The sequence below is a fragment of the Brachyhypopomus gauderio genome, unplaced genomic scaffold (assembly GCF_052324685.1).
Source record: "Brachyhypopomus gauderio isolate BG-103 unplaced genomic scaffold, BGAUD_0.2 sc40, whole genome shotgun sequence".
In the NCBI taxonomy this organism is placed as follows: domain Eukaryota; kingdom Metazoa; phylum Chordata; class Actinopteri; order Gymnotiformes; family Hypopomidae; genus Brachyhypopomus; species Brachyhypopomus gauderio.
Window position 1 is genome coordinate 213,745 of NW_027506868.1, and position 25,463 is coordinate 239,207.

The 25,463-nt window shown below is 43.2% G+C and overlaps 1 protein-coding gene across 6 annotated transcripts in view; it reads right to left on the reverse strand.

Moving 5' to 3' along the window:
• Positions 1-345: 345 nt before the first annotated feature.
• Positions 346-25,463, reverse strand: part of dgkg (diacylglycerol kinase, gamma) — a 101,882-nt gene continuing 76,764 nt past the window's right edge. For all 6 annotated transcript variants that reach the window (XM_076985317.1, XM_076985318.1, XM_076985319.1 and 3 more), the window contains 5 exons: positions 18,547-18,637; positions 15,609-15,810; positions 5,712-5,832; positions 4,815-4,875; positions 346-4,136 (listed from right to left, as the gene is read on the reverse strand). In XM_076985317.1, coding sequence (XP_076841432.1) covers positions 4,038-4,136; positions 4,815-4,875; positions 5,712-5,832; positions 15,609-15,810; positions 18,547-18,637 — 574 coding nt within the window. In that variant the 3' untranslated portion in view covers positions 346-4,037. The remainder of the gene's footprint in view (positions 4,137-4,814; positions 4,876-5,711; positions 5,833-15,608; positions 15,811-18,546; positions 18,638-25,463) is intronic.

Consider the following 25,463-nt stretch of genomic DNA (forward strand, 5'->3'; position numbering starts at 1 on the left):
ATGCTACAGTGGAGTGGGGTGAAAGAATGACGACATATCACAGTGTGTATAGGAGAGGTGCTAAAATTAAGGATTTTGGCCAACAGTGAAATAATAGATAGTTATGTCATAGCCAGTTTGGCAGGAGGCACCCACTCTTTATGCTGTTAATATAACACTAAACACATGCTAAAATAACACAAAGAATTCCCTGAGAGAGACTCACATCATCAGCATAAAAGCGGTGACTCGTGTGATTAAATGGAAATTCAATCAGGTTAAATAGAGGATAAAACCAGTAGTGGATGGGTGCCATTATTGGATAAGTGCATTTCAGCAGACACTCTCCAATCAACAACACCAGAGTCAGTTCTCAACCTCTCCTTTATTCAATAAATCTTTTGTCCATCAATATGGATGTTTAAGACTAATGAACAATGAGAAACACAGAGAATAAGAGGATCAGGAGAAGGACCAATCCATTCTTCCTTTTTCATCAGACCTCTACAGGGCTGTGCACTGTGCCCTTGAACCTGGCTGCTGCAACTGACCATTATAACAGGTCATTATAACCTACACTATGACCTACCTGCAGAAAAGGGACATAGGTTTATACGTACATGTAGAACATCTCAGAAAGGCATGGTATGAGCTCTACTGTATTAATACTGTTTATAGGTGTCAGCTTACAACTGGTAAACCAAGACAAACCACGGTTCCTCTGTCAGACCTGCAGGCAAAGGTTGAAATCAGAGCAAAGGAGGACTACAGAATGGAGAGCAGTTATTTTAATGGATATCGTACTGTCATTGTGTTGTTCTTAGATGGAAGTTCCATCTAAGTAAATAAGCAATGTCTTTAGATTATATCACAGGGTTTTCATGGAGTGACATGATTAAATAGAATTTAACATAGATTATCAGATATTACACTGTGGCTTTTTGCTCATGTAAAATTACTTCACTCAAAAGACTAACAGTCAAGTTCTGGTGACATCTGTGTTGTCAAGACTGTCATCTTTTGAACAGTCGGTGGTGAGGGAACCCTGCTCTGTTCTTACTAGATACGGTTTCAAGATTTCTGTTTGCTTCATAATCTTTTTTAGTTGACTTCGTCCATCTTAGAAGTGTCCTGGCCTGGGCAAAATGCCATTTTGTGTTTGTTGGTTAAGGCCATCAATCATTTACATTGACAAACAGTGGAGAAGGTGACCACAGCAAGTAACAAGGATTACTCTCCCTGCAGATAAAATGTCAATGATATACTTAAGTTCCCTGTTGATTCATTGGATCAGTGCCAATCTTTTCTCTATAGAGTATTAACAAAAGAACAGCCACATAGGTACTTTTTTTTATCATGAACATGCTATGAACATATTATGGGGAAATATAACAAATAAATACAGCAGGCTATGATTAATAAGTAGAAGTAGATAACATCCAGAAATATGATGAACAACTAGTAGGGAGGTGCACCTATTAGCACTGTCTCTCCTCAAGCAGACATTTCTGTCTTCAGCAGGCATGCGGTGGTGAAACTTTAGATAAAAATAAACAAATATCTATATATACACAACTGTTCAAAATCACTCATTATTTGAGTTTTGCTTTTGTAAAATGAAAAGTAACTGTAAACATGCACTCTTTAACCAAACCACCTTTTCTGAAGTACCAGAGGACCATAAAAGATAACAGCCTGATGACCTCAGATGACAATGGAGTCTTCTGGTGAAATTCACTATTATCGTCATGATAATCAACATGAGCTGAATTATGAATTATGAGCACGCACGCACGCACGCACGCACGCACGCACGCACGCACGCACGCACGCACGCACGCACGCACGCACGCACACACACACACACACACACACACACACACACACACACACACACACACACACACACACACACACGCACACACACACACACACACACACAATACACAGTCTGATCCTGGGGTCATCTAGGCAGATCTGTACTTGGTAGGACCTTGATACTGCAGCTGCGGTTCGGTGCATTTTAAAGGGACCCAGAGGCAGGACACTCACCAGACAGCCCCACCAAGAGCGCTGTGTCCTGCAAGCTCTCAGGAGTACGACTCTTCACCCAACAATCAGTGCTCATCTGAAGCACTGACTTAAACATTGGAAATCTGAAGTTAAAGTAATCTCAAGCTGGAAATCAAATTAATCTGATCACAGATTTGCAGTGGCAAACCTTAAGTTTGATTCTTGGTGCACCATGGTTCTACCATATCCACACATTGTGATGTGATGGCAGTGGTCTACTGGTAAAGGGGTCCAGGTAGGAATGGGTCAAACTGCACACTGTCCATGCAGACGACCTGTATCGTGTACATTAGCTTATGTCAGTATTTCACGTCAACCGTTTGGTAACACTCTGATGCTATAATACATTTCTCTACAATTTATATCATCAAACATTCATATGTAAGGATACAAGTCTCTCAGAATATACAACTACTGTCTATTTATATATATCATGGTAGGGATCTTTAGTCTAACAGTGACTCTGTGGGCTACATTAGAAAGGTTATGCTTCACAGCATATATGGTGTCCATCCACCAGCACAGACATTTTTAAGCTCCAACATTGGTGAAAAGAAATGAGCATAGATGCCTCTTCCTATGTCAACCAGGTTGGTGTTTTAATAGTCATTGACTTTAGACTTAAAATAATGATGCAATGTTTTCATGCCAAGATTAGGAATAGTGTTTCATAGGAAAACACTGCCTAAAATAGGTACCTAAATTTAGATTTAGTCCATGCTATGGGTAAACCAGATATCACCGGTTTCTCTGTAAGCGCAGGGACATGAGTGGTGTTTTAATAATGAGACCACAACCTCATTATTAAATCCTAATCCATAATCCATAATCCATAACCCAGTTTGGTCCACTCCGTGCTATCCTGAGACAGTGTATGTCTGTGTCTGCTGGTACATGTAAATCTACAGAGAATCATAAGAAATCAAACACAGGACTATCTTCATTAGATAATTGCTATAAAGGTTTTTAAAAATCAACTTTCCTCTACACTCTATTTTGGTAATTCTGTAGATAACATCTAAAGTAGATTCATTTTCATCTTTTAACATTTTCTTTGTTACTTGTATTTTGGCACAAAACCTCCTTAGTTTATCCACTAAACTATGTCTACAGTTACTGGCAGGCTGGGTATAAGCCAAACCACTATGTAAATGTAAAAATGTAACATTTTATAAATTTGCTCTTGTAATCTGGACATTGTTGACCTGAGGGTGGACACCAGCAGTTTGAAGCAGTGGGCTGGGGTGTACACCTCTTGGCTTGTTAGTGCAGACCACTGACACGATCACCCAGTCCATCAACAACACGCGTCAGAGCAGATGATTGTGCAGAAGTGGTAGAGTGTAGAGTGTCGTCTGTTTAAGTGGTAGAGTGTTGTGGGGCATCGGAGAGCCACAGGAGCAAGCACTTTGACTGATCTATTATTCAGTACATTCAGAAGGAGATTCTTCTCTTCACCTACTTCCATTTGAGGATATGGTTTCTCTCTCTCTCTCTCTAACTGCCTTCTCTGTACTCGGTTCCCTTATTTTTTACCCGATTGTTAAGACTCCTGACCACCATAGTTTACTCTTAATCTGTTTTACCTGCATGCCATCCCCACACTCTGCTCAGTATTCAGTATTCTCAGGTGAACCTATCAGAAGTGAGAGGGCACATTGTGATATGATGGCAGTGGCCTACTGGGTCAAACTTTACTGGCTACAAAGCCAATGGGAATATCAGAGATTTACACAGGAACTGGTCATGACACTGATGTGGCTCATTCAGTCACTGTAGCCGCTAAATGTTAGGGTTCTACCAAAGTTATAGTCCTTGTCCATGCAAGATAAAGTTTGAAGTTTTGGATTTTTTTTCTCCATCTGCAAGTCCCAAAAGTCGGGACGCCTGTAGTTCTCCTTCCAGATGTCTCTACCACACCGAGTAGGAGATGAGCATGGTGAACGTGCGTTTGCATGCTTTCGTGGAAGGGTGCTCAAAGTTGTCTAGTCACGACTTCTGTTCCGCCTCTTTAAGAAAAAGAAGGGCGTTTTCTGCGGCGGTCCCAACAGCATGGGCACCTGATTCTTGTGTGTGATTCTTATCTGTGTGCAGCAGAGGGAAAGACAAGCATGATTTGAACAGAGAGGTACAGAATCAGTAAAGAGGTTTTTCACAGTATTATTCAAGGCAAGTGTACTGGATTTGATTTGCATGGCCAATCTGGCCTTCTGAGAGCATTAGCTGCCAACACCATTCTCCATCACTTTCAGCCAATACGCTGACAGTTCTCATCATACAAATCCCAATAAATATGCTTAAATGTGAGAAATGAGACAGAGCAGAGACCTTGAAGCTGAAATAACATGGACACCATGCTAGAGTACAGCTGGGTAAACCAGCTGCATATATTTAGCCAAGGACTTTGTGCTGTAGTTATGTGCACAAGAACTCCTCTATGCATATTCCCCTCTCTTTAATGACATAATCAGTCATTGGTAGGGTGTGACATGACAGTGTTTTAATTAACAAGGAGCTGGCTGAGACAGCTGGCTGTGCAGAGGAGATGGAGGAGAGAGGAGAGACTGTTGCAGGTATGCAGATAAATCCCACTGTCAAGAGATTTATAGAAATGGTCTTTTTTGCACCATTTTATAAAACCATAAGATACTTGTGTTTGGAAGTACTGATATTATTTAGTATGCTACTGTGTGGATGATGTCATCTATGACGTTAACACCATGTGATAATAATCATGCAGATGAGAGTGAAGTGAAACACACCGTGCACGGGGGCTGCATCCACGGCTCCCCATCAATCTGCATAGGCAGCAGCCTGGATGTCCTGAGAGAGAGAGAGAGAGAGAGAGAGAGAGAGAGAGAGAGAGAGAATGAATCTGTCAGAGATCAAGTTGCAGGCAGTGCATGGGTGTGAGTCTCCTCTATAACACCATTGCTGGATGATCCTACACACTGCTTTCTTTGTTCCTACAAGCCCTTTCCCACACTGGGCCCCACTCTCTCTACACTCAACGCTCACACATACACATATGCATCCTCACATATACATGAACACATGCATATATACACCCACTCTCCCACAAAGTTAGTTTACTCTTTTCAGCCGGGCCACTCCAAGCTAAAGCAACACTGTATGGGAGAATGTGGATGATGAATGGCCTTTTAAAATCCGCTTTTGGAAAGTATGGAGGAGAAGGCAGGTGAAGGGGAAAAATAAGGCTGGGCTATGAGCCACTCTGTTCGTCACCCTGTCCACCACCCTCATCCTCACCCTCTCTCTCTTCATCATACTCAACCTCACCCTCTTCCTCACACTCATCCTCTCCCTCAACCTCATTCAAACACTACAGCTATGAGGTTCACTTCTCCTTCTGTGAATTAGCATAAGTGAGGCAGCACTACAAACATCATTATTCATCAGGACTGACTGCATGGAGGGCTGGGGCAGGTTGAAGCAGAGTGCTGATTAGTGTTGTGAGTGCTGAGCTGAAAGAGGCCTGCTCTTGTGTCTCCGCGGGCAGCAGCAGGGGACGAGGCCGTCTGGGTGAGTGTACACAAATCCCCGGAGACAGCCATGGGGAAGAGTGTTTGGGTACATGAGCTGGGAGACGCGGAGGCCTCTCTCGGAGGTTTGGCTGTTGTGAGTGTGCCAGCACTGACCTGATGGTCACACGAGCGCATTGGGCAAGACGGCGGCCAGCGCTCTTCAGACCCGTGTAGATCTGGCCCATCTCTATGGCCCCTTCTAAACCCACCACCTCTAGGAGCTGGTCACTCAAGTCTGGTGAGAGAGAGAGAGAGAGAGAGAGAGAGAGAGAGAGAGAGAGAGAGAGAGAGAGAGAGAGAGAGAGAGAGAGAGAGAGAGTGAGAGACAGACGGGCATATAAAGTGTGAAGAGTATGAGACAGTTAGGCAGCAAATGCTGGCAAATTTACAATAATAGACAAAATTAAAATAAACTTTGTTTCTAAAAAATACAGAAGTCAGTGATGGAACACAGAACTGCAGAACTAGACTGAAGCAGCAGAGGTCTCAAGGTCAGAGGCTTAGCATAAGACAAGGCTCCGCTCTAGTACATGCTTGTAGAACACTGTTTAATCTCTTTACACACATTCATTAACTCTTTGTCCATCTCTTGTGTAGGTGCACATACATAACCACACACACACACACACACACACACACACACACACACACACACACACACACACACACACACACACACACACACACACACACACACACACACACACACACATGCACACAGAGAGTAAGGTTCTGGAGAATGCAGTGAATTAGTTATAAAGCCTCCCTGAGTTCTAGGAAAACCACACTCATGCTGCAGAGACAGTAGGATCTGACAGGTGCTGCTTATAACAATATGCACAAATTTAGTGTACAATATTTAAGGTATGTCTCTCAAAACAGGTAAAAGAAAGTCATTGTTTTAAGGCAAGTAGAAAAACTAATATGGAATTAATTAATCCAAGTTGCCTTTTGTGGGAACTATAAAACGTAACTTTACTGAAGCCATTCATACACACAGCTGACAGGTACTCAAGAGACAGACTGGCAGGGGTGGTGGCACAGGTTTGCTCTTGTCTAGGAAGTGGAACTTCACTCCACTTTCATTCTCGCATCTCTCTATATCTTCTTTTGAATATCATGCTGTTACTGTATCTTTTCCCACTAAACTTCATATAATTGTCATTTACCGCCCTCCTTCTCTTCTAGGTAACTTCCTAGATGAGTTGGATGTTCTTCTGAGTCTCTTCCCCATTGATGGAACCCCATTGATTCTCCTCGGTGACTTCAATCTTCCATCGAACAAGCTGCAGTCATCATGTCTCGAACCGCTGCTCTCATCCTTCAACCTTGCTCTCAACCTGACCCCTCCAACGCACAGAGCAAGCAACATCCTAGACCTGATCTTCAGCAGACCGGCCCCAGTGCTGGATATGACAGTAACCCCCATGCACTGCTCAGATCATCACTTTCTATCTTTCACATTCTCCCTTACTGCTCTCCCTGTCAATGCCTCTCCTTTAGGCTTGTCATTCTCTCGACGTAACCTGCACTCCATCTCTCACTCATCTCTGGCTTCAACTATCCTTACTACCCTTCCACATCCTGATTCCTTTCTATCTCTTTCCTTGGATACAGCCACAGATACATTGCTTTCTTCACTCTCGTCTGCAGTTAACCTTTTGTGTCCTCTTTCCTCCAGGCCAGCCAGATCCTCCCCACCTGCCCCGTGGCTGACTGAAGTCCTACGCAGCAACCGGAGAGAGCTTAGAAAGGCAGAGAGGAAGTGGAGGAAGTCCCAGCTTGACTCTGACCTACACTCCTATCAAGCTCTCCTCTACAAGTTCTCAACAGAGGTTACTGCTGCCAAGTCATCCTTCTACAAGGAGAAACTGGAAGAATCAGCGTCGGATCCACGCAAGCTCTTTAGGATATTTTCCTCTCTTCTCAAACCCCCCTCTCCCCCACCACCCTCTTCACTTACCCCGGAGGATTTTGTCACCTTCTTTGAGGAGAAGGTTAACAAAATCCGTCAGTCATTTTCCTCTTTCTCTACTTCCTTCACCAATACTCATCCTCTTGCCATTAATTCCTTAACATGTTTTTCTCCTCTTTCCACAGATGAGGTCCTAAAGCTACTTAAATCCAGCAACCCAACAACCTGCCCACTGGATCCCATTCCATCCACACTCTTCCAGACAGTCTCCATGGATCTGTTACCCTACATCACGTTCATCATGAACAGCTCCTTGTCATCAGGCCAGGTCCCAGTTGCATTCAAGACTGCCAGAGTGGTCCCAATTCTGAAGAAGCCCACCCTGGACAGCTCAGATGTCTGCAACTACCGACCGGTATCACTCCTTTCTTACCTATCAAAAATTCTTGAGCGTGCTGTATACAACCAACTGTCTCTCTTTCTCACTCAGAACCTGCTCCAGGACCCCAACCAGTCGGGCTTCAAACCAGCACACTCAACAGAAACGGCCCTCATAGCGGTGACTGAGAAGCTCCAGACTGCAAGAGCATCCAAATTGTCATCGGTTCTGATCCTTCTGGACCTCTCTGCAGCTTTCGACACAGTGAACCACAAGATCCTCCTATCTGTCCTCGCTGACCTGGGAGTTGCGGGCTCTGCATGGAAGTGGTTTGAGTCCTATCTAGAGAGACGTTCTTACCAGGTAACATGGAGAGAGTCTACATCTGCTCCTTGGAGGCTCCTTACTGGTGTCCCTCAAGGCTCAGTGCTAGGTCCTCTCCTCTTTTCACTCTACACCCGTTCTCTTGGTGATGTAATTACCTCTCATGGTTTCTCGTACCACTGCTATGCTGATGACACTCAACTAATGCTTTCCTTCCCACCATCTGATACTCAGGTTTGCAGCCGTATCTCGGCATGTCTGAATGACATCTCTTCATGGATGGCAGCTCATCATCTAAAGCTCAATCCCAGCAAGACTGAGCTGCTGTTCATACCTGGAGCTACAGGTCCTCAGCAGGATCTTGCCATCTCATTCGAGAACTCTTTGATTGTTCCGTCTAAAGATGCAAGAAACCTTGGGGTGACTCTGGATGACCAGTTGTCATTCTCTGCCCATATTACGAACCTGACTCGGTCATGCAGATACTTTCTCTACAACATCCGACGTATCCGACCCTTCCTCTCTCAGGAGGCCTCCCAGGTGCTTGTCCAGTCTCTTGTCATTTCAAGGCTGGACTACTGCAACTCTCTCCTGGCTGGTCTTCCTCTGCAGGCCATCAGGCCCTTGCAACTGATCCAGAATGCAGCAGCAAGGCTTGTCTTCAATCTACCCAAGTTCACTCATGTCACTCCACTGCTGCACTCCCTTCACTGGCTTCCTGTGGCTGCTCGCATACAGTTTAAAATTCTGATGCTTGCCTACAAAGCCAAAAATGGACCAGCTCCTTCATACCTTATGGCAATGGTCAAGAGTCGATCCGCACCTCGAGCCCTTCGCGCTTCAAGTACGGCTCGGCTTGACACGCCATCCCTCAAGATTCATGGAAGACACGCGACAAGATGCTTCTCTGTCCTGGCTCCCAGATGGTGGAACGAACTTCCACTGGCTATCCGAACAGCGAACTCTCTCACGGTTTTCAAACGCAGACTGAAGACCCATCTCTTTGTAAAGCACTTATAAGCACTAATCTACTGAAGCATTGGTATAAATCGTAATTGCACTTTATCTCTGGGAACACTTGCTAATGTAGTCTTGTAGGTATTTCAGTCTTGCTAGGTATTGCTCTGTGTCTAATCTTATATTTTGTTGTCTTCTTTCTAGGTATCAGCACTGGCAACTGTTTATGGCAGTGCTTGAGCTTGAGTAGTTTGGACTTAAACCTGTTTATACTAGATAGAGATGCATATTCTGACTAAACACTTAGCACTTTTGTAAGTCGCTCTGGATAAGAGCGTCTGCTAAATGCCGTAAATGTAAATGTAAATGTAAGAGCTCTAAGAGCGATACATCCCAATAAACCTCTGATAGCTGAGTGGAACTCACTAGTCATCTAACCAGCAAGTCGGCTATGTTTCATCTCCTTCATGTTCTTTCCCTCAGTTTCTCGTTTGCTTTTTAAAACCTGACCTACATCGATTGCTAATCTGCGTGTATAAGTACATTCACTGCTCACTGGCTGCTCAGCTGATTGGAGCTCGAGGCGCTCAGACAGGTCACACGAACCCCAGTGCATATCACCTGCTCTTCATTGGTCAGCTCAAACCTCACCTGCTCCTCATTGGTCAGCTAAAACCTCCAATCACCTTTGTGCAAATGAGTGAGCAGCATTCAGGTATATTGGTCCCTTCATGGTCCAAAAACATTACATGGTGGAGGAGTCTGAATACAATCCCAGGCTCTCACCGCCACCTGACACAAAACGTGTGTTGTCAAGAGCAAACAGAAAATACGGGGAGCCCAGTGAGGAGAGGGTATATCACACAAAGCTGAGGATGTGAAGTGGCATGGTGTGGACGAAATACTCCACACTGACCTGGAGATGCCCCTCACTGACCTGGAGATGCCCCTCACCGACCCAGAGATGGCCCTCACCAACCTGGAGATGCCCCATACAGACAGGTCTAGCTTTGGGTTACAGCAGGCAGTCAACTGTACAAGCCAACAGCAAATTTCAGGTTTTACGGCAGTAGTAATGCTACACTTACGGCTGAAACCATGTCCAAGACAGGAATAGGACTCAATAGAACTCACTTTTCTACAGTGTTCCTGACTCCAGCAGGTATATGGAGCTTCTGTGAATGGATGCATAAACAAAACTGGCCTTGACTTAGCCGGGTAAGAAGTCAGTGTTGGAAAATAAAACCAATGCATCATGGACCGCTGCGCTGATGAGTTAAGTTAGTGAGTCACTGCTGAGTCATTAAGTATTTAAAACAAATATTTCAAGGTACATGTTACATAACAAAGTCCTTTGGGAGAACATTAATATATGTTCATCTGTGCCAAGAACAAGATGCATATGCCTACGCTTGCTTTTATTTATGCAGTAACTTAAATATCCCAGATATTACAACAACACAAATATTTGGCATTACATTAGCATTTTTGTAGTAGATGCTCTTATGTAGAGAAATGTATAAATGTGCTTTGTCATCTATTCATGTGATGCATTCTAGTCAGTGTACATAGAGTACAAGATACCACAAGATTTTTACAAACATGCAAGCATTTGTACATTTAGAATTCTTTAAAGAATACAAGTCTATGTAGAGTCTATGTTTACAGTTTGTTTGTTTTTCAAGTGATCTTTTCGAATACACATTAATCTGAACTTTGTCTTGTATAAAACAAATGCACAAAAGGTTGATAAAGGCGTTCCAGTGACAAAGCATACTGATACAGCACGACTGGGTTGCCTAGGGAGACGTGTCTCTGTCACCCTCCCCCACAGACGGGTCTGAGTGGTAAAAGGCAAAAACTAAACACACTGCTGCACTTTGGTGGGAGATGATGAGAACCCCGCAGGTGCAGTCCATACATCCAGTCCTCCATCACATCAGACACCACCACAAACTCCACTGCAGGTCAAAGGCTGGGTCAAGAAATACACTGTAGTGTTTTGCGTCTTTGCCCAGTAAGAGTAATAGGACACAGAGCCATTAGCACTAAAGGGGCCATTAACGAGGACAGATTAGTGTCTGAGCAGTGAGGCTGCCCTCCACTGTGAGTGACAGACAGCTCTCTGGGATAGTCACCAATCAGACCTCTAAATACAGCTCAATAATAAGCATGCAACAATACAGTTAAGACAACAAGATTCATATCCTTTTAATAGCTACATAATTGGAGAGTCCCAGGACACATTGCTTTGAAATAACAATGCCAAATGAATCGAAGGCAACATATTTCCTGGACAAAGTATTTTTTTGAATGTTCTAAAGTGTCATTACAATGTTTTATTTTGGTGCAGAGAGTATAAGTGGATTAATGATAACATGATACGAGTCCCAGAACATGATACACAACAGGACAACATTCTCCATTCATAATCAATAATGTGATCACCAGCTGAGAAATGCTCTGAACAGGAACCCAGAATCCAACTCAGGAGCTCATTTCTCTTCAGTTTTCCCTCACATCACAAATGTGACCATCTTTGTCAGGTCTGGGTGTTTTTATTCCGGGCAGTGCATCACAGATAGGCCATGCTAAGAATAGCTCACAAACGGGCATCTTACATAACCATACCACAATGCATTCTGGGGAAGATCAGTCTTTTTGCGCCTAGCTCAGACCATCTTAAATGGAACCATTATAAGAAATGGTAAAACTGTCCTGAGATCAGCTTTAGTGTCTATGCAGAACTCAGGGAGTATGCCAAAGGCACAAAGGATCAAAAGACAAACACAGAAATATGCTGGAGGCATAAAATAAATTCACAGCACCAGATCCAATACAATATTTTTAGGCCAATTCAGATCAATTCTACAAAGCATCCATTTTTTAAATTGTATAAAAAAAAGAAAGAATTTACTACCTGTAAGCTGTGTGCAGCAGCAGATTAGTGAAAGAAATAGGCATTCCTACATAGACTGCAAAAAGTGAAACTGTAGTAAAATAGGAAATCAGTGGCTTGGGTACAATTCTGGATATTTTGCATGTGTGTTTGTCTTAAAAGCAGGCATTTACAAAGCCATGTGCTCTGCTGCCTTCACCTGGAGCAGCGTGAGAGGTCCCTGACAGGTGAGACAAGGCAAGCAGGTATTCGCTCTATTTCCGACCCTCTTCTCCTCCAAGCTCTGCCCTCAGTGTCTCAGGCTTTTCTCCGCAATGGCAGATGGTCAGGAGGAACTGGCTAGGGTGGAGGCATGGGGGCGGAGGCATGGGGGTGGAGGCATGGGGGTGGAGGCATGGGGGCGGCCTGGAACTTGGCACAAGCTCCTCGCACAACAGCCACCTCTCTCTCACCATCTCGCATGCTCCAAGAGACCGGCCACAGTGGAGGAGTAGGCAGAGAGTGAGAGAGGGAGGGAGAGAGAGAGATGTGTAGAGAGGTAGAGAGAGAGAGGGAGAGAGAGAAGTATAGAGAGAGAGAGGTATAGAGAGAGAGGGAGAGAGAAAGGAGCAGGCGGAGTGAGGAATAAACAACCTACAGCAAGTTATACGTAGAAATATGTTGGAGATTTTTTCCAACACTGCTGCTCTGCGTTAGGAACTTCACCCTTTCCCAACTTCAACTTCTGTCTGTTTTCCTAAAGCTGTTTCTGGTGATGTTACAGCTCTGCTCGATCATTAAGCATGGGCGTCTGGTTTATTCCTCTCCACCCTATGTAGGCTCACTCGGGCCAGAAAACCTGCTCAGGCTGCCTACATTAAGGCACCCCACTCCTGGCTTCATGACAGCCATGTATTCTCTTCCGCTCTTTATTCATTCTGTCAGCGCATATCTTCACTTTGTCCCTGTTTGTCATTTCAGCCTCCGTGTCCCAAGCCATTCACAAACAGTTCTCTTCTCACAGTGCAGTCCCACAAACACAGGTCTAATGAAAGAGATCATGAGAAAGAGTCATTTAGGTCAAAAACATCTTCAATCAAGAGGGATGAGAAGCACTCTTAAAGATGCCACCACTCTCCATAAAGTGAAAGCTAGGCTGTTGATTGGCTGCTTCTGACTGCTGTTAGAAGAGAGTCTTCCAGTGAGTCACCACATTCCCACAATGCTCCCTGGGTTGGGCGTTTGACTTCTATTTGTGTCATGTGCAACAGTGAGGAAATAGAAGACAAACTGTTCTTTCTATGTTTGTGCCTGTGTGTGTGTGTGTGTCTGTGTGTGTGTGTGTGTGTGTGTGTGTGTGTGTGTGTGTGTGTGTGTGCACTTAACAATGAGCAGTTTGGCTACTGTCAAGCCCTGAAATATTTCTTCGCATATGCCTGAGTGTGGTAGGTCTCTTGTGGGAAGGGTGGGGTGACTATTGCAAGAAAGACAGAGTGTGTGTGTGTGTGTGTGTGGGTGAGAGAGAGAAAGACAGAGAAAGATAGGGTGTGAGAACCAGGCAACAAGAACCCTGGATCTGCTGCTCCTATGACCCTACCTCACAGAGAGTTGTGGAGAACTGGACACCTCAGCCTTGTGGTGGTGGTAAGAACATCTGCTCTACCACTGTCTTGGCTGCACTGATGCCATCTTAATTAAACCTACAGAGGTTCTGCTTATACTAGATAACTAGGCTATTTGTGACAAACTGACAAAATTGTCAAAATGTTGTCAAAGCCTTGATCATTGAAAACATCAAATTTTAGTTTATCTGTCGACATCATGGCAGTCATGGCTGAATTAGGAGAAATATGAAGTGTTCCCTTATTCTCTTAATTAACAGCAGGGTATTTGAAAGGATTGGCTCTATGCTGAGACACTCATCAAATACAGTAAGGAGTCAAAAGAAATACTGAAAGAAAGACTAAAAGTTAAGAACTATTCTGTAGACCACAAGGTTTTTTGTCACTGATTCTGCAACTCTCTCTATTGTCCTTTGGTTTTGAAAAACCAAACTTAGAACCAGCTATCATGCATTAGAGGGAAAACTTAAAACAAGAACCCTGGAATTTAAGAACATCAAACAACTCACCTAACAGCATCCCAAAGTGAAAGTTCACTGAAATACTGATTCCTTCATTTAAGGAAGTGAGTGCATTATTTTGAATTAGATTTGGGTGATGAAATTAATGTTTCTATTGACTGTAGCTGTGCATTTCGTCACCACAGTATCTTTGGGGTTGGGTCTGATGAGATATTAACAAAGTGATGGATGGTGAGGGGAGCTACACTCCCTGATAGGCAGTGCATCATGTGCTGGGCTGAGTGGTGCTGTGTCATCATATCACTGATATGACCCCCCCCCCCCCCAACTCCTCATCTCCCTGCCCCACCCACTCCATGTTAGTGGCTGAGCTTCTATGGACCCGGTTACCATGGAGACCCTCAGGCCCTACTGAAGAGAAGAAAAACAGGAATGGAGTCAAGATTAGATGAGTGAGAGGGGAATGGTTGGTGAGATTGTGAGTGAGTGAGAGGGAAATGAGACCGAGGAGTCCACGTTGATTTCCTGAGAAAGGGAAGGAGCTGAATTCTCACACAATACACAGCTGTCATCTAAGATGTCGCCACTAGGAAGTACCAATGCCCCTTCAAGAAAAGACCTTGAATCCTTGTCCTCTCACATAAGAGACGAAAGACCACATACAGGGCTGGAATACATGATTTAAGATGACGGAGAAGAAGGGAGAAAAAATGAGACCCATTCTCATCAATATTTGTTATTTATTTTCCATGTGTGAAAGACAACAGAGGAATAAGGATAAAGGCAGAGAAGGGCACATGTAGCAACCTCCTGACAGTCAAGTGAAAATAACCACCGCAGATCCCCAGAGATCTGCACTTGGTGTCAGAGCCTCACACACGGCCACCTGAAACAGCTGTTACTGCTCTGACCTTGTTGCTACAACGTCCTCCCTCACTCCCAAACCTGCTGCTTGTGTCTCTGGGCCCAGAGACAGGCGGCAGGTGAGCGTGTGAGGTCACGCCCTCTCTGGAGTCCCACAGCAGGCTGGGGACACGCACACTGGGAGAAGTTGAAGAGATCTACTGTCAGATGGTTCCTGGCCCAGATCCCTGAGTGACGCTAAACGGCGCTAACTGTCCTACACGCCCTCGTTACGCCTGTAGCACTAATGAAGGAAAGTCCCAAAACACAGTGAGACTAGAGCAGGGTGACGTGGAGCGCTAAGCAACGGGCCCCGCTGAGGTAGCTGCCAGAGGGCTGAATGCTCGTCGACCCGGGTGAGTCAAAGCTGCTGCTAACACCAGCATACGCTAAACAGCCCTGAACAGCAAGCTGCTCCAATTTAAGGAATAATGACTTTCATGCATCCCACCAATGAAAACTGAGAGTTTCAAGGGAGTTTCTGGACTAAGGCCTCTATCATGCGAAACAGCCTTTCATGGTCTCGCATCAAAAGACCGGAAGCACGGGGATGTTGCCAGGCTTGGACTCACCCTGCACGCAGAATTTGAGCTCCTTGGCATCAGTGACGGTGCTGACGGGAGCTCTCTCTGGCACTTTCTTGCTCATGCGGTTATAGCTGCGTCTCTTCTTGGTCTCGCCCCACAGGTTGGAACCACCGTGCATGCTGGGAATATTGAGCACAGCGATGCCCTCCAGAGATGTGTTGCTGAGGTCCAAGATGATGCCATCACACTATGAGAGAAAGAGACTCTTTAAATGCTACAAGACCCTACAAAAACAAAATACCTTCATTTATTTTGAATAAATATTCTATTTTTACTTTCACGTTTCAGAAATTGTGTAAGTACCAGTACCAATCTTTCATCATTCAATATTGGTTTGCATTTTTACAGTGTGATTGTATGCGAGTTATAACGTCTTTGTGGGTGTGTTCCACCTGCGACATGGTAGGTCAACCCCGTTATTATCTTGTACATACAACACTAATTTTCTTCATGACATACTTTGGCATATACCACCCCTCTAAAATAAATAGGCCAACAGATAAATATTGCTAGATATGTAATACTCAATACTAGTATTGGTATTTTTCCACGTATTAAGAGTGTTCTGCTATCAGTAGCTCAGAAGTCTGATAGTCCAGTTTAGTCTAATAATAGTCAGTAGGCTATAGTTTAATAGTCTTGTGGCTTCCAAAACCTACTTTTGTGTACTGATTCTGTGGCTCTGTGTGGCACTGCACAATCCTTCTTCTTATAGACCACAATGCACCGAACAGTCCTGACTTGTTAAAGAGTGCATGCTGCTTTAACTTACTAATCAATGGTGTCTATGACAGGTCCTTTGCTAAGTCACAGGGTGAATGCAAGAGCACCAGAGCCAGGGAAAGTATTCTTTCCAAAGAAACACTTCCTGGGTTACCTAGTGTGACCGCTAAGTTTTAAACCTGTCCCCATCTGTAAGGGCAAATATGTTACTTTAAGCAGGCAATAGAACAAAGACAAATCTCACTGACCAGGCTCTTAAAACGTACCACTGCGAGTGAAACATCAACAGAGCTCAAGGAAAAAGAGAAACGAGAATAAACACTGGGAATGTCATGAAAAAAGGTTTTGCTGTAAGCATATCTGCCAGTCTATTCAAAAAGACGTCCAGTAAGAGAGCCTCAGAAAAGGAAACTAAAAATAAAATACTTGATGGTATTGTATGATGTCAACGACCGACCTAATTCAAACTCAAAATGTCAGCAGTGGACAGTTACACAAACTTAAAGAGGCTGAAAGCTGACACATTTACGACATAATGAGACGCTTCAGCGTGCAAGGTGGCCCCCGCAGCACAGCGAGCTCTGTCTGGAGACTGCTTCCCTCTTCTGAATTACATTTTGGTGCAATTTTCATAGCTTTTCCACTCCACTTTCCACTATAAAGGGGATTGTTGATGGTCATGAATATTGGCCCTCACTTTGCTGTGTGCTAATGCTAACATCCTTTCTTCCACCTGATTGATCCATAGTCTGAAAAACAATACAGTTTGAGCTGTAGAAGGGCTACATCACCTGACCTTCATAACCACTAACCAAACAAGGTTAAATGTCAGAAGACTACAATAAGAAGGCCATGATATCTCCCAATTTCTGCAAAAATTTATTTCAGTCATTTTCAGTCACATCTTCAAGTTATTATGAAAGGTTGATATGAAATAAAAGTTTTCACTTTGCGGCTATGCTTTAGTAAAACCTCAAAGTTTTTACAAACTTCAATGACAGCAAAGCGTGTCACCATGAAAGACAAAGCCAAAGATTATTCTTGATTATTTAAAATGTGTATTTACTTTGTATAACACATAGCAATGTAATTCATATTATGCGGTGAACCACTGTCCTCTTGCTGCTTTTGATGCAGTTTACTATACATTTATAGCTTCTACATGGTAACAGTATAATATTACATTACTAAAAAAACTAAGAATGAGCATTCGAACAGTTTATTGACATTTAAAACTATTCTGTCAATAATTATCTTAATGAATATCTTCTCCTATGCTATTTAAGGGTTTACACAAGCCAGTACAATTTTTGGTGTGTGTGTTTTTTTGTTTTTTACAGTTCACTTGTTTGTAATCCAGCTTGTTAATTTTGTTTTGAAACAAAATGTGTATTTTGGTAAACCAAAAAATCTGTGTAGTGTATTTCTGAAGCTCTGTAAAACAAATATATTTTTGTATGACAAAATATCTAAAATCACTTTTGACCTGAGACACAAAAATTGTATTTAAAAAAAGTTGTATTGTTAAACTCATCCTGTTCAGCACATGGAACAGCTATGAATAGCAATTTAATAAAGAAAGATTTATATAGTGATCATACAAACTACAACTGATGGCGCACTTCATGTTTCAAATGAACTTCTACCTAATCTTCTGGATATTTAATTTTTTCACATTTGGTCAGATGACTTTAAAACATCCAGACATATCCACAGATGTCCCTGCTAATAATATCCTGTGTCATTCATCATAGCAGTCTATTAGCGTGGTAAAATTAGTCTAGTTCTTTGTGTTTCTGTGCTCAATGCCCGGCGGGATTGTGCTGTGACTATGTGCTGTGGGCCAGCAGCGCTGATGGGTTATTTCGACACGCCACAGATACCTGACCCAGCGGGAGCAGGCCAGAGGCTAGTGCAGCTGTGAACCACCTGCTGCATTCATGAATCACAGTTTACGTCTTTAGAATCAGCTTAGGCTTGGCGCCTGGCCCAGGAGACAGAATTTAGACATCGGTCGGTATTACGGCTCTCCATTTAATGACATCTCGGCTTTCGTATAGGCCGTTCTGAAATCATAAAGGGACTTCCTCGTGGAAATGTTGGACATGATAGTTTGCAGCCAAAATAGAGTTAATGTGGTGGTGGGACTCCATGTGACATAGGTGTGGTGTTTTTAATGGGGCTTGTGACCTGAACTCACCTCCACTTCAATACTCTCATTCAGCTTCTTACATGTGGCTGAGATGGTCTCAGTGGTGCCGAATTCAAAGTACCAGAGCTTGTTTTTCATTCTGAGGGAAGAAAGACAGACACGATGAATAACATCTAAAGTTGTAAACAGCCCTGAAGAGAGAGAGGGGTCTTAAACCTTAATGCGCTGTAATGTGTTACAGCCATATGCAAAAGTTGCCACATTGCAGAGCAAAGTAATGGGAACTTACTGTTCAAGTTCAGCTAGTGATGTCTAAACCAGAATGCTCCCTTTTGCAATTGCCCAGAACAAAAGTAGAACTAGCATCTCAGCTGCTATATGCAGCTGCACTGACATTGGAACAACAAACACGTTTGTGTTGACACACCCGTATGCTAATGCTGGTGGGACAACAAACGCCATCGAAGGAACACTGCCTTGGGTTGTCAACAGATCAAACAGGTCCCCCCCACCCCCTCCCTGATCTACAGCACATGAGAACCCTCCCACAAACACAGAAGTGCAAGCCTCACTTCAAACCTGAGGGCCAAAATTGCAATGTTTATATATATATATATATATATATATATATATATATATATATATATATATATATATATATATATATATATATATATATACACATATAGTTATATATATATAGTTAGTTGTATGTTATAGTTATATAAATATATAAACTATATAGTATATATAAATGTATAAATTAATAAATGATGTATGGGGAATGTAGTCACTTGCCGTCCAGCTGTTGAGTTAGGAACTGAGAAAGGTGATATATAACAAACTGATTCACACAAGGCTAAATTGAAATAAGCATGCCCATTAACCAGGTTACACACAGTCTCACACAAGTCTCGGAGGAATCAGACCAGGAGAGCCTCGGGTATCCAATTACAATCTCTCCAGTCCCAGAGGATTCAGCCATCTCTGCTGAGAGGCTGCTCCCCCTTACCCTTCCTCCGTCCTGCTGAAATATTGATGTGCTACACAGAAAGCCCAGGCTGACAAGTGGGAGGGGCTTGGGGAGTGTTGCGCATGGCCTCAGTTCCCAGAGGGTCCCCAGATCAGTGGGCAGCGACTTGAGGACACCATATCAAACATGGACCCTCTGAGGTCACCACCGCTGAAAGGTCATGGAGAGGAAAGCGTGTGGAGGAGTTCGAGAGGAAAGAAAAAGGCTGATGTGGTTGGAGGCGTATGTGTGGGTGAACCTGAAAAAGGAGCAGGAGTAGTAATTTTAGCAAGCTTCAGAAAGCTGAAGGAACACCATGCCATGGGGTCCTTCCGAATCCCCGTCCTCCATAAACGTGTTGCATTTTCACTTTGCTAGTGAAACCAGCAATTTACACCCCACCTAACAAGGAGGAGGTCCACCAATGAGGAGCCCTGCTGATAATCATGACACACTTGTTTAATCAACAAGCTTTCAGGTATCTTGAGACTAACAGTAATGATGCAATGTACCTGCTAGAAAGAAGACTTATAGAGCACCGACAGAGGTAGCTGATGAACCTGCAATTCACTGACACCACACAATATATCTGCATTCATCAAGTTGGTTAAGAAGCATAACAAATAAAAGGATATTATAAAAGGATATTAATGGCCTACATTTTAATTAAGCGTCTAGCGCATTGCTATTTGTATATTGTATATATATTTGAAACTGCCCTGTGCTATTACTTTAAGACCTCATTCTGTCTTCCTGTCTTATCTCATTCTCCAGCAGCACGTTACCTTTACTGGGAAAATTTAAAGGATTATGGACATTCTCGATGGGGCAAGCAGCCTAACCTTATTATCTGGCTTCCGACTGAGAAACCCTGTACAAAACATGCAGCATGTGATCATCTCTTGGCATCAGTGTCAGGAATAGGAAACAAACCCCCCCAAAAGCCCAGGCTGCGTATTAGCAGCATATGAGCTTCTCTGTGCCAAAAAAGAAACATTCTCCCAAAAAAGACCTTCCAAAAAGAAAACTGTACACTTGTTTCCTGGCACATGTATCCAAAGGGCTGTTTTTGGACTGGTACGGCAGGTCACCTAAGAGGCAGGCGACTCCAACTATGTGATAGCCTTGTTTCTGACTATAGGCTCAGGTGAATAGGATGTATAAAAGAAGACTAAACATGTCATGTTGGGATACATCACAGCATCGGTCAGCATGTGAAGGAGCACAGAGGCCAAAGGTCATCTGACCTTTAGGATCGCACAGCCACATTACTCAAGTCAAACACACACACACACACATACACACACACACAAAAACTTTGCAGTGCCACCTTAAGATAGCCATCTCCCATAAGCCCCTGAGAGCAATGACCTGTTAACCTGTGCACTCCCTCACCCTGAATCAACATGGTGCCCAGACACTATACAGCTTAGTCTTTCTCCAACTGATCCTAATCTAGCTAATCCATATAGCCTCTGGGTGACATTGGGGGTTTAGAAAGGAGATGGGGGTTTACAGAAAGGATAGGGGTTTAGCGAGGGCATGGGGGTTATAGAGGGGGTGGGCAGTTATAGAGGGGGTGGGGGGTTATAGAGGGGGTGGGCGGTTATAGAGGGGGTGGGCGGTTATAGAGGGGGTATGTATGTATTTCTATATTCTATTATTGCTCTGTTCCAGCAGAGTGCCCAGGACCTGAAACTCTGACCTTTCAGTAGCTTAATGGCAGAGTGCCACTCGGTCACTTTGCTTTATATCAACAGACTTGCACTGTGACTGGGGCCTGCGATGACAGGATGGTCCACAGGCCACTGTCCTCACCTACATCAGATGGCACGTGAAGTTGTAAACTTGACTTCTGTCTAATTTCAATGTTTTGATAGTTTTCAAATTGTTTCTTTGAATATCTGCAATTCCACAGAATGCTGCACATAGATGACTCAGGGCTGATTTCAGGTAGCCTACAGTGTGTAACGGATCCTTGCGGTGTGTATACGACCTGCTCCACAGCAGGGGGGGGGGCGCTCTGGCGGGCTGTTCTTTTGGCAGACGCCAGCGACAGCAAGGAGGAGTATATTTATCCCTCCACTCACCAGGCCCAGAGCAGCAGGAACGACGGGTTCCAGAACACTACCATGCTGGTTCTCTTCTGGACTCTAGCGCACACACATATGTGCATGTCGTGGGATACACACCCACACATATTCAAGCAAGCTCACATATGCATACATGCGCATGCGCACACACACACACACACACACACACACACACATATATATGCAGTCATCACACTCATACACACATATGAGAGCACACTCAGACAGTGCAAACACAGACATATGGGTTATGAAACCCACGTTGCCATGCTGGGCAGACTCCGCATGACTGGGGTTAGAACCATATTTGGCCTTTTCCTTTCCCAGTCACATGATTACTCAGCCGTGGATCTTTATCACAACAAGGTTCAATCAATTCCATGCTATTTATTTCCTTAATGAACCGCTAGAGGAGGTTGTGGTAGATAAAGGAAACTATAGAGGATAGGGAAGGGATGGAAGGATGAAGGCTTTCAATTTTAGAAGAACATTATATTTTACAGTTTTTTGCAATTGCTAAGACACAAAAAGTGGTCCTCATAGCACAATTTCTGAAACAACTAACCCATGTAGCCTACCTATTGACCAGGTGTGCTAAACCTTAAGTACATTCTCTGCCTTACACTCATTTAAAAATGCTAAAACACACTTTTTGCAAAACTTTAAACACAGTTCTTCACATAAGACACAATATTCAAAACTGAAAACCATGTGTTTCTTTTAGAAAACACTGCCACACAACTGCTACACTCACCTTCCAAAATACCATACCCAGTTCTCACAGGTTACAACACTTCTAGCTCATTTTTACAAATCGTTATCAGAACTTGATCCCTATAAAGAGGCCACAAGTTGCAAATCTTGGTTTGCACAACAATGGAGGCTAATACTTCACAGACAGGTAGAGGACGAGGAAGAGGACAAGGAAGAGGAAGAACACGAACAACCATCACGGATGAGATCCAGGCCACTTTGGTTGACCATGGAGGCCATCGTGAACATTGTCATATCAAACAACAGAATACCTTTACGACAACTACAACAGCACATCATCACTGACATAATCACTTTCAGCAACATTCAATCAGTGAGCCTATCTGCACTGGGCCGACTCCTGAGAAGACATCAAGTGTATATGAAGCAGCTATACAGGGAACCATTTCAGCGCAACTCTGACACTATGCACTATGAATATGTGCAAGTATGCTCTGCTATCCTCTTACTTATACTTTACTCCTGTGCCACACACATTGTTGAGTATGATATATGCCCATTTCATTCGGTCAAATACAAATACAAATGCTATTGTACAGTATTTTTGTCCTTTTTGTTTCCATGTGTACTTCTCAAGCAAAAAGTAAATAAACCATCCCCTTGTTACTATTTTACTTCATGGTGTTTATATATGTGCATAAAAACCTCTGTATATGTGAACTATGGTATACTTTTGGAACAGACTATACACTGAACATTAAAAAACACATGGTAGTAGTGTTTTCTATTTATCACATAAGTGTGTAGTCACATATAAGAAAGGCTAATCATCTGATATTTGTGTGTTGCGTTTAAATGCAGAAATATGATTTTGGCAAGAGTGGCAAGAGTTTTGGTTGAAGTGTGTGCTTTTTCCAAAAGTGTGAGATGTTTTGCCTGTTGTGTGTGTAGCATTGGCTTCTGTGTGTTAAGTTTCGACAAAAGGGACACAGTTTCAGAAATTGTGTCTTAGCAACTGCAAAAAACTGTAATCACCTATATTTATTACCATGTGTGACATTTCAGAAAGATCTGTTAAAATACAAGCAGTGAATTCCTACTGTGACCAACTTATATTCATTATCATTGATCCATTAGCTTAAGATTTACATGTTAACAGTTGCTTCTTGAACACTGAAAAAGCAAAGAGCCTCATTACCACTTAGAGTACATCTGTTATTGACTAATAGAGCTGCTAATGATTAATGGTGATACTCTAAGCAGTAACGACATACACGAGCTTCAGTGAGTAAGCTGCTATCCTCATTTACCCCATACTGAGAACCTGCTCCTCATCTCAGACTAATGGAAAAACACTGTAGCTGACTGAACTACTGACCACAACATAATGTGCTAAAAATCAATGGGCTCTCAACAAGGTCAACATTCCACACTGCAGCACCAACTCAACCCAGCCCATACTCAACCCACTGCTACCTTATGCAGAAGACCCATTTCTATCAAAGGTGTGATACACTTGGCAATAAAGGACTGCTTAACTTCATAATGAGACTCCATCATTAATGAAGATGTGAAGTTTTGGCTATTGACTACATATCCTTTCCTCTTCCAGCTCAATAAAATAAACATTTATTTGTTGTTTTGTAAATGTTGACGCATTTACATGTTGTTGTCGCAGAGCATTGTCTCAATTACACAACTTAAAAGGACTTTGGCTATAGATCATAAAAGAAAGTCAAAGAAATATGTGAGAATGCAAGCTAACAAAGCATTAGGTGTGACAAATCTGTGTGCTCCAACACCCATGACTCAGTCAGGTCTCTTTCCTCACCATTGTTTGGCTGGGAAACTGAATGTCAATAGAGTCACTGTTGTTATTGTAATATAATAGACAAAGAGGTTTTTTTTGTTCCATGGGGCAATTTGACACCCTTGATCCAGAGCCTCCTCTCCTTCCCTAGAGGGCTGGACTTACACACTCTGCACGGGTCCATTGTGATGTGTGTGATGGCTAGTTTCTGATTTGCTTGCTTGATGTGGAGTATACTCAAAATGACTCCTCACCTCCACACAAGTGCTGCACACACTCATCTGAATACAGAGGCAGCGTGCGCACGCACACACGTCATTAAACTAGTCATTACAATAATAATTATGAAAGGTTCACTCTAAAGGTTTCCTATATGTATGCACATGCAGAAACCTTGTTCCCCAAATCCACCAGCAATAAACAAAAACAAATGAACAAACAAAAACAAAACACATTACACCCACATTGTTTTTCATGAATTGTTGTTTGTCAAAATACAGGCCCTGTTACCAAAGTGAAACAGCCCAAGTCCAAATATCAAAAGGTTTTAGCTGACACATAATAATAATGAACAGCTGAACTCCATAGCAACCGCCACTCATGTACCATCTGGAGGCAGAGCAACTTTGAGCAGGATTTCTGTCCTTGTCTCGCAGTAGAGTGCAGTAGAGTGAAGTAGAGCACACTAGAGTGCAGTAGAGCACACTAGAGCATAGTAGAGTGCACTAGAGTGCAATTGAGCGCAATAGAGCACACTAGATTGCAGTAGAGTGCACTCGAGTGCAATTGAGCACACTAGAGTGCAATTGAGTGCAATAGAGTGCAGTAGAGTGCACTAGAGCGCAGTAGAGCGCAGTAGAACAAAGTAGAGCGCACTAGAGTGCACTGCGCTACCAAATCTAATGAATAAAAAAAGCAGATGTAGGTTTCTTTGGCACTGACTTCTGTTGTGTTGTTAGATGACTCACTCTGAGAGTTGACATTAAATGAAAATGTACTAATTTTTTTTCTTCCTCTCATCTCTAATGTTCTGTCCTCAAGCCGTTTGAAATATCACTAAATCCAAGAGGAGTGATACACAAAAGCAGTGGGGTGGTGTTGACACCTGGCCCATTGAAACGCACTAGTCATCTTTCAGTTCTCTCACTACTGCATGGGAATCTGGCTTCAGAAATGATGTGTAATGAGGACCTGAGCTCAGGCAGCTCATCGAGCTTCTGCATTACGCCTCGTCTGAGTGAGTCATTAAGGGGTGATTACACGGCCTCTGAGCTACGGGTGCTACTGTCACCGTTATACTGTAAACAACACAAGCCCCTTTCCATCGAGGTCACCT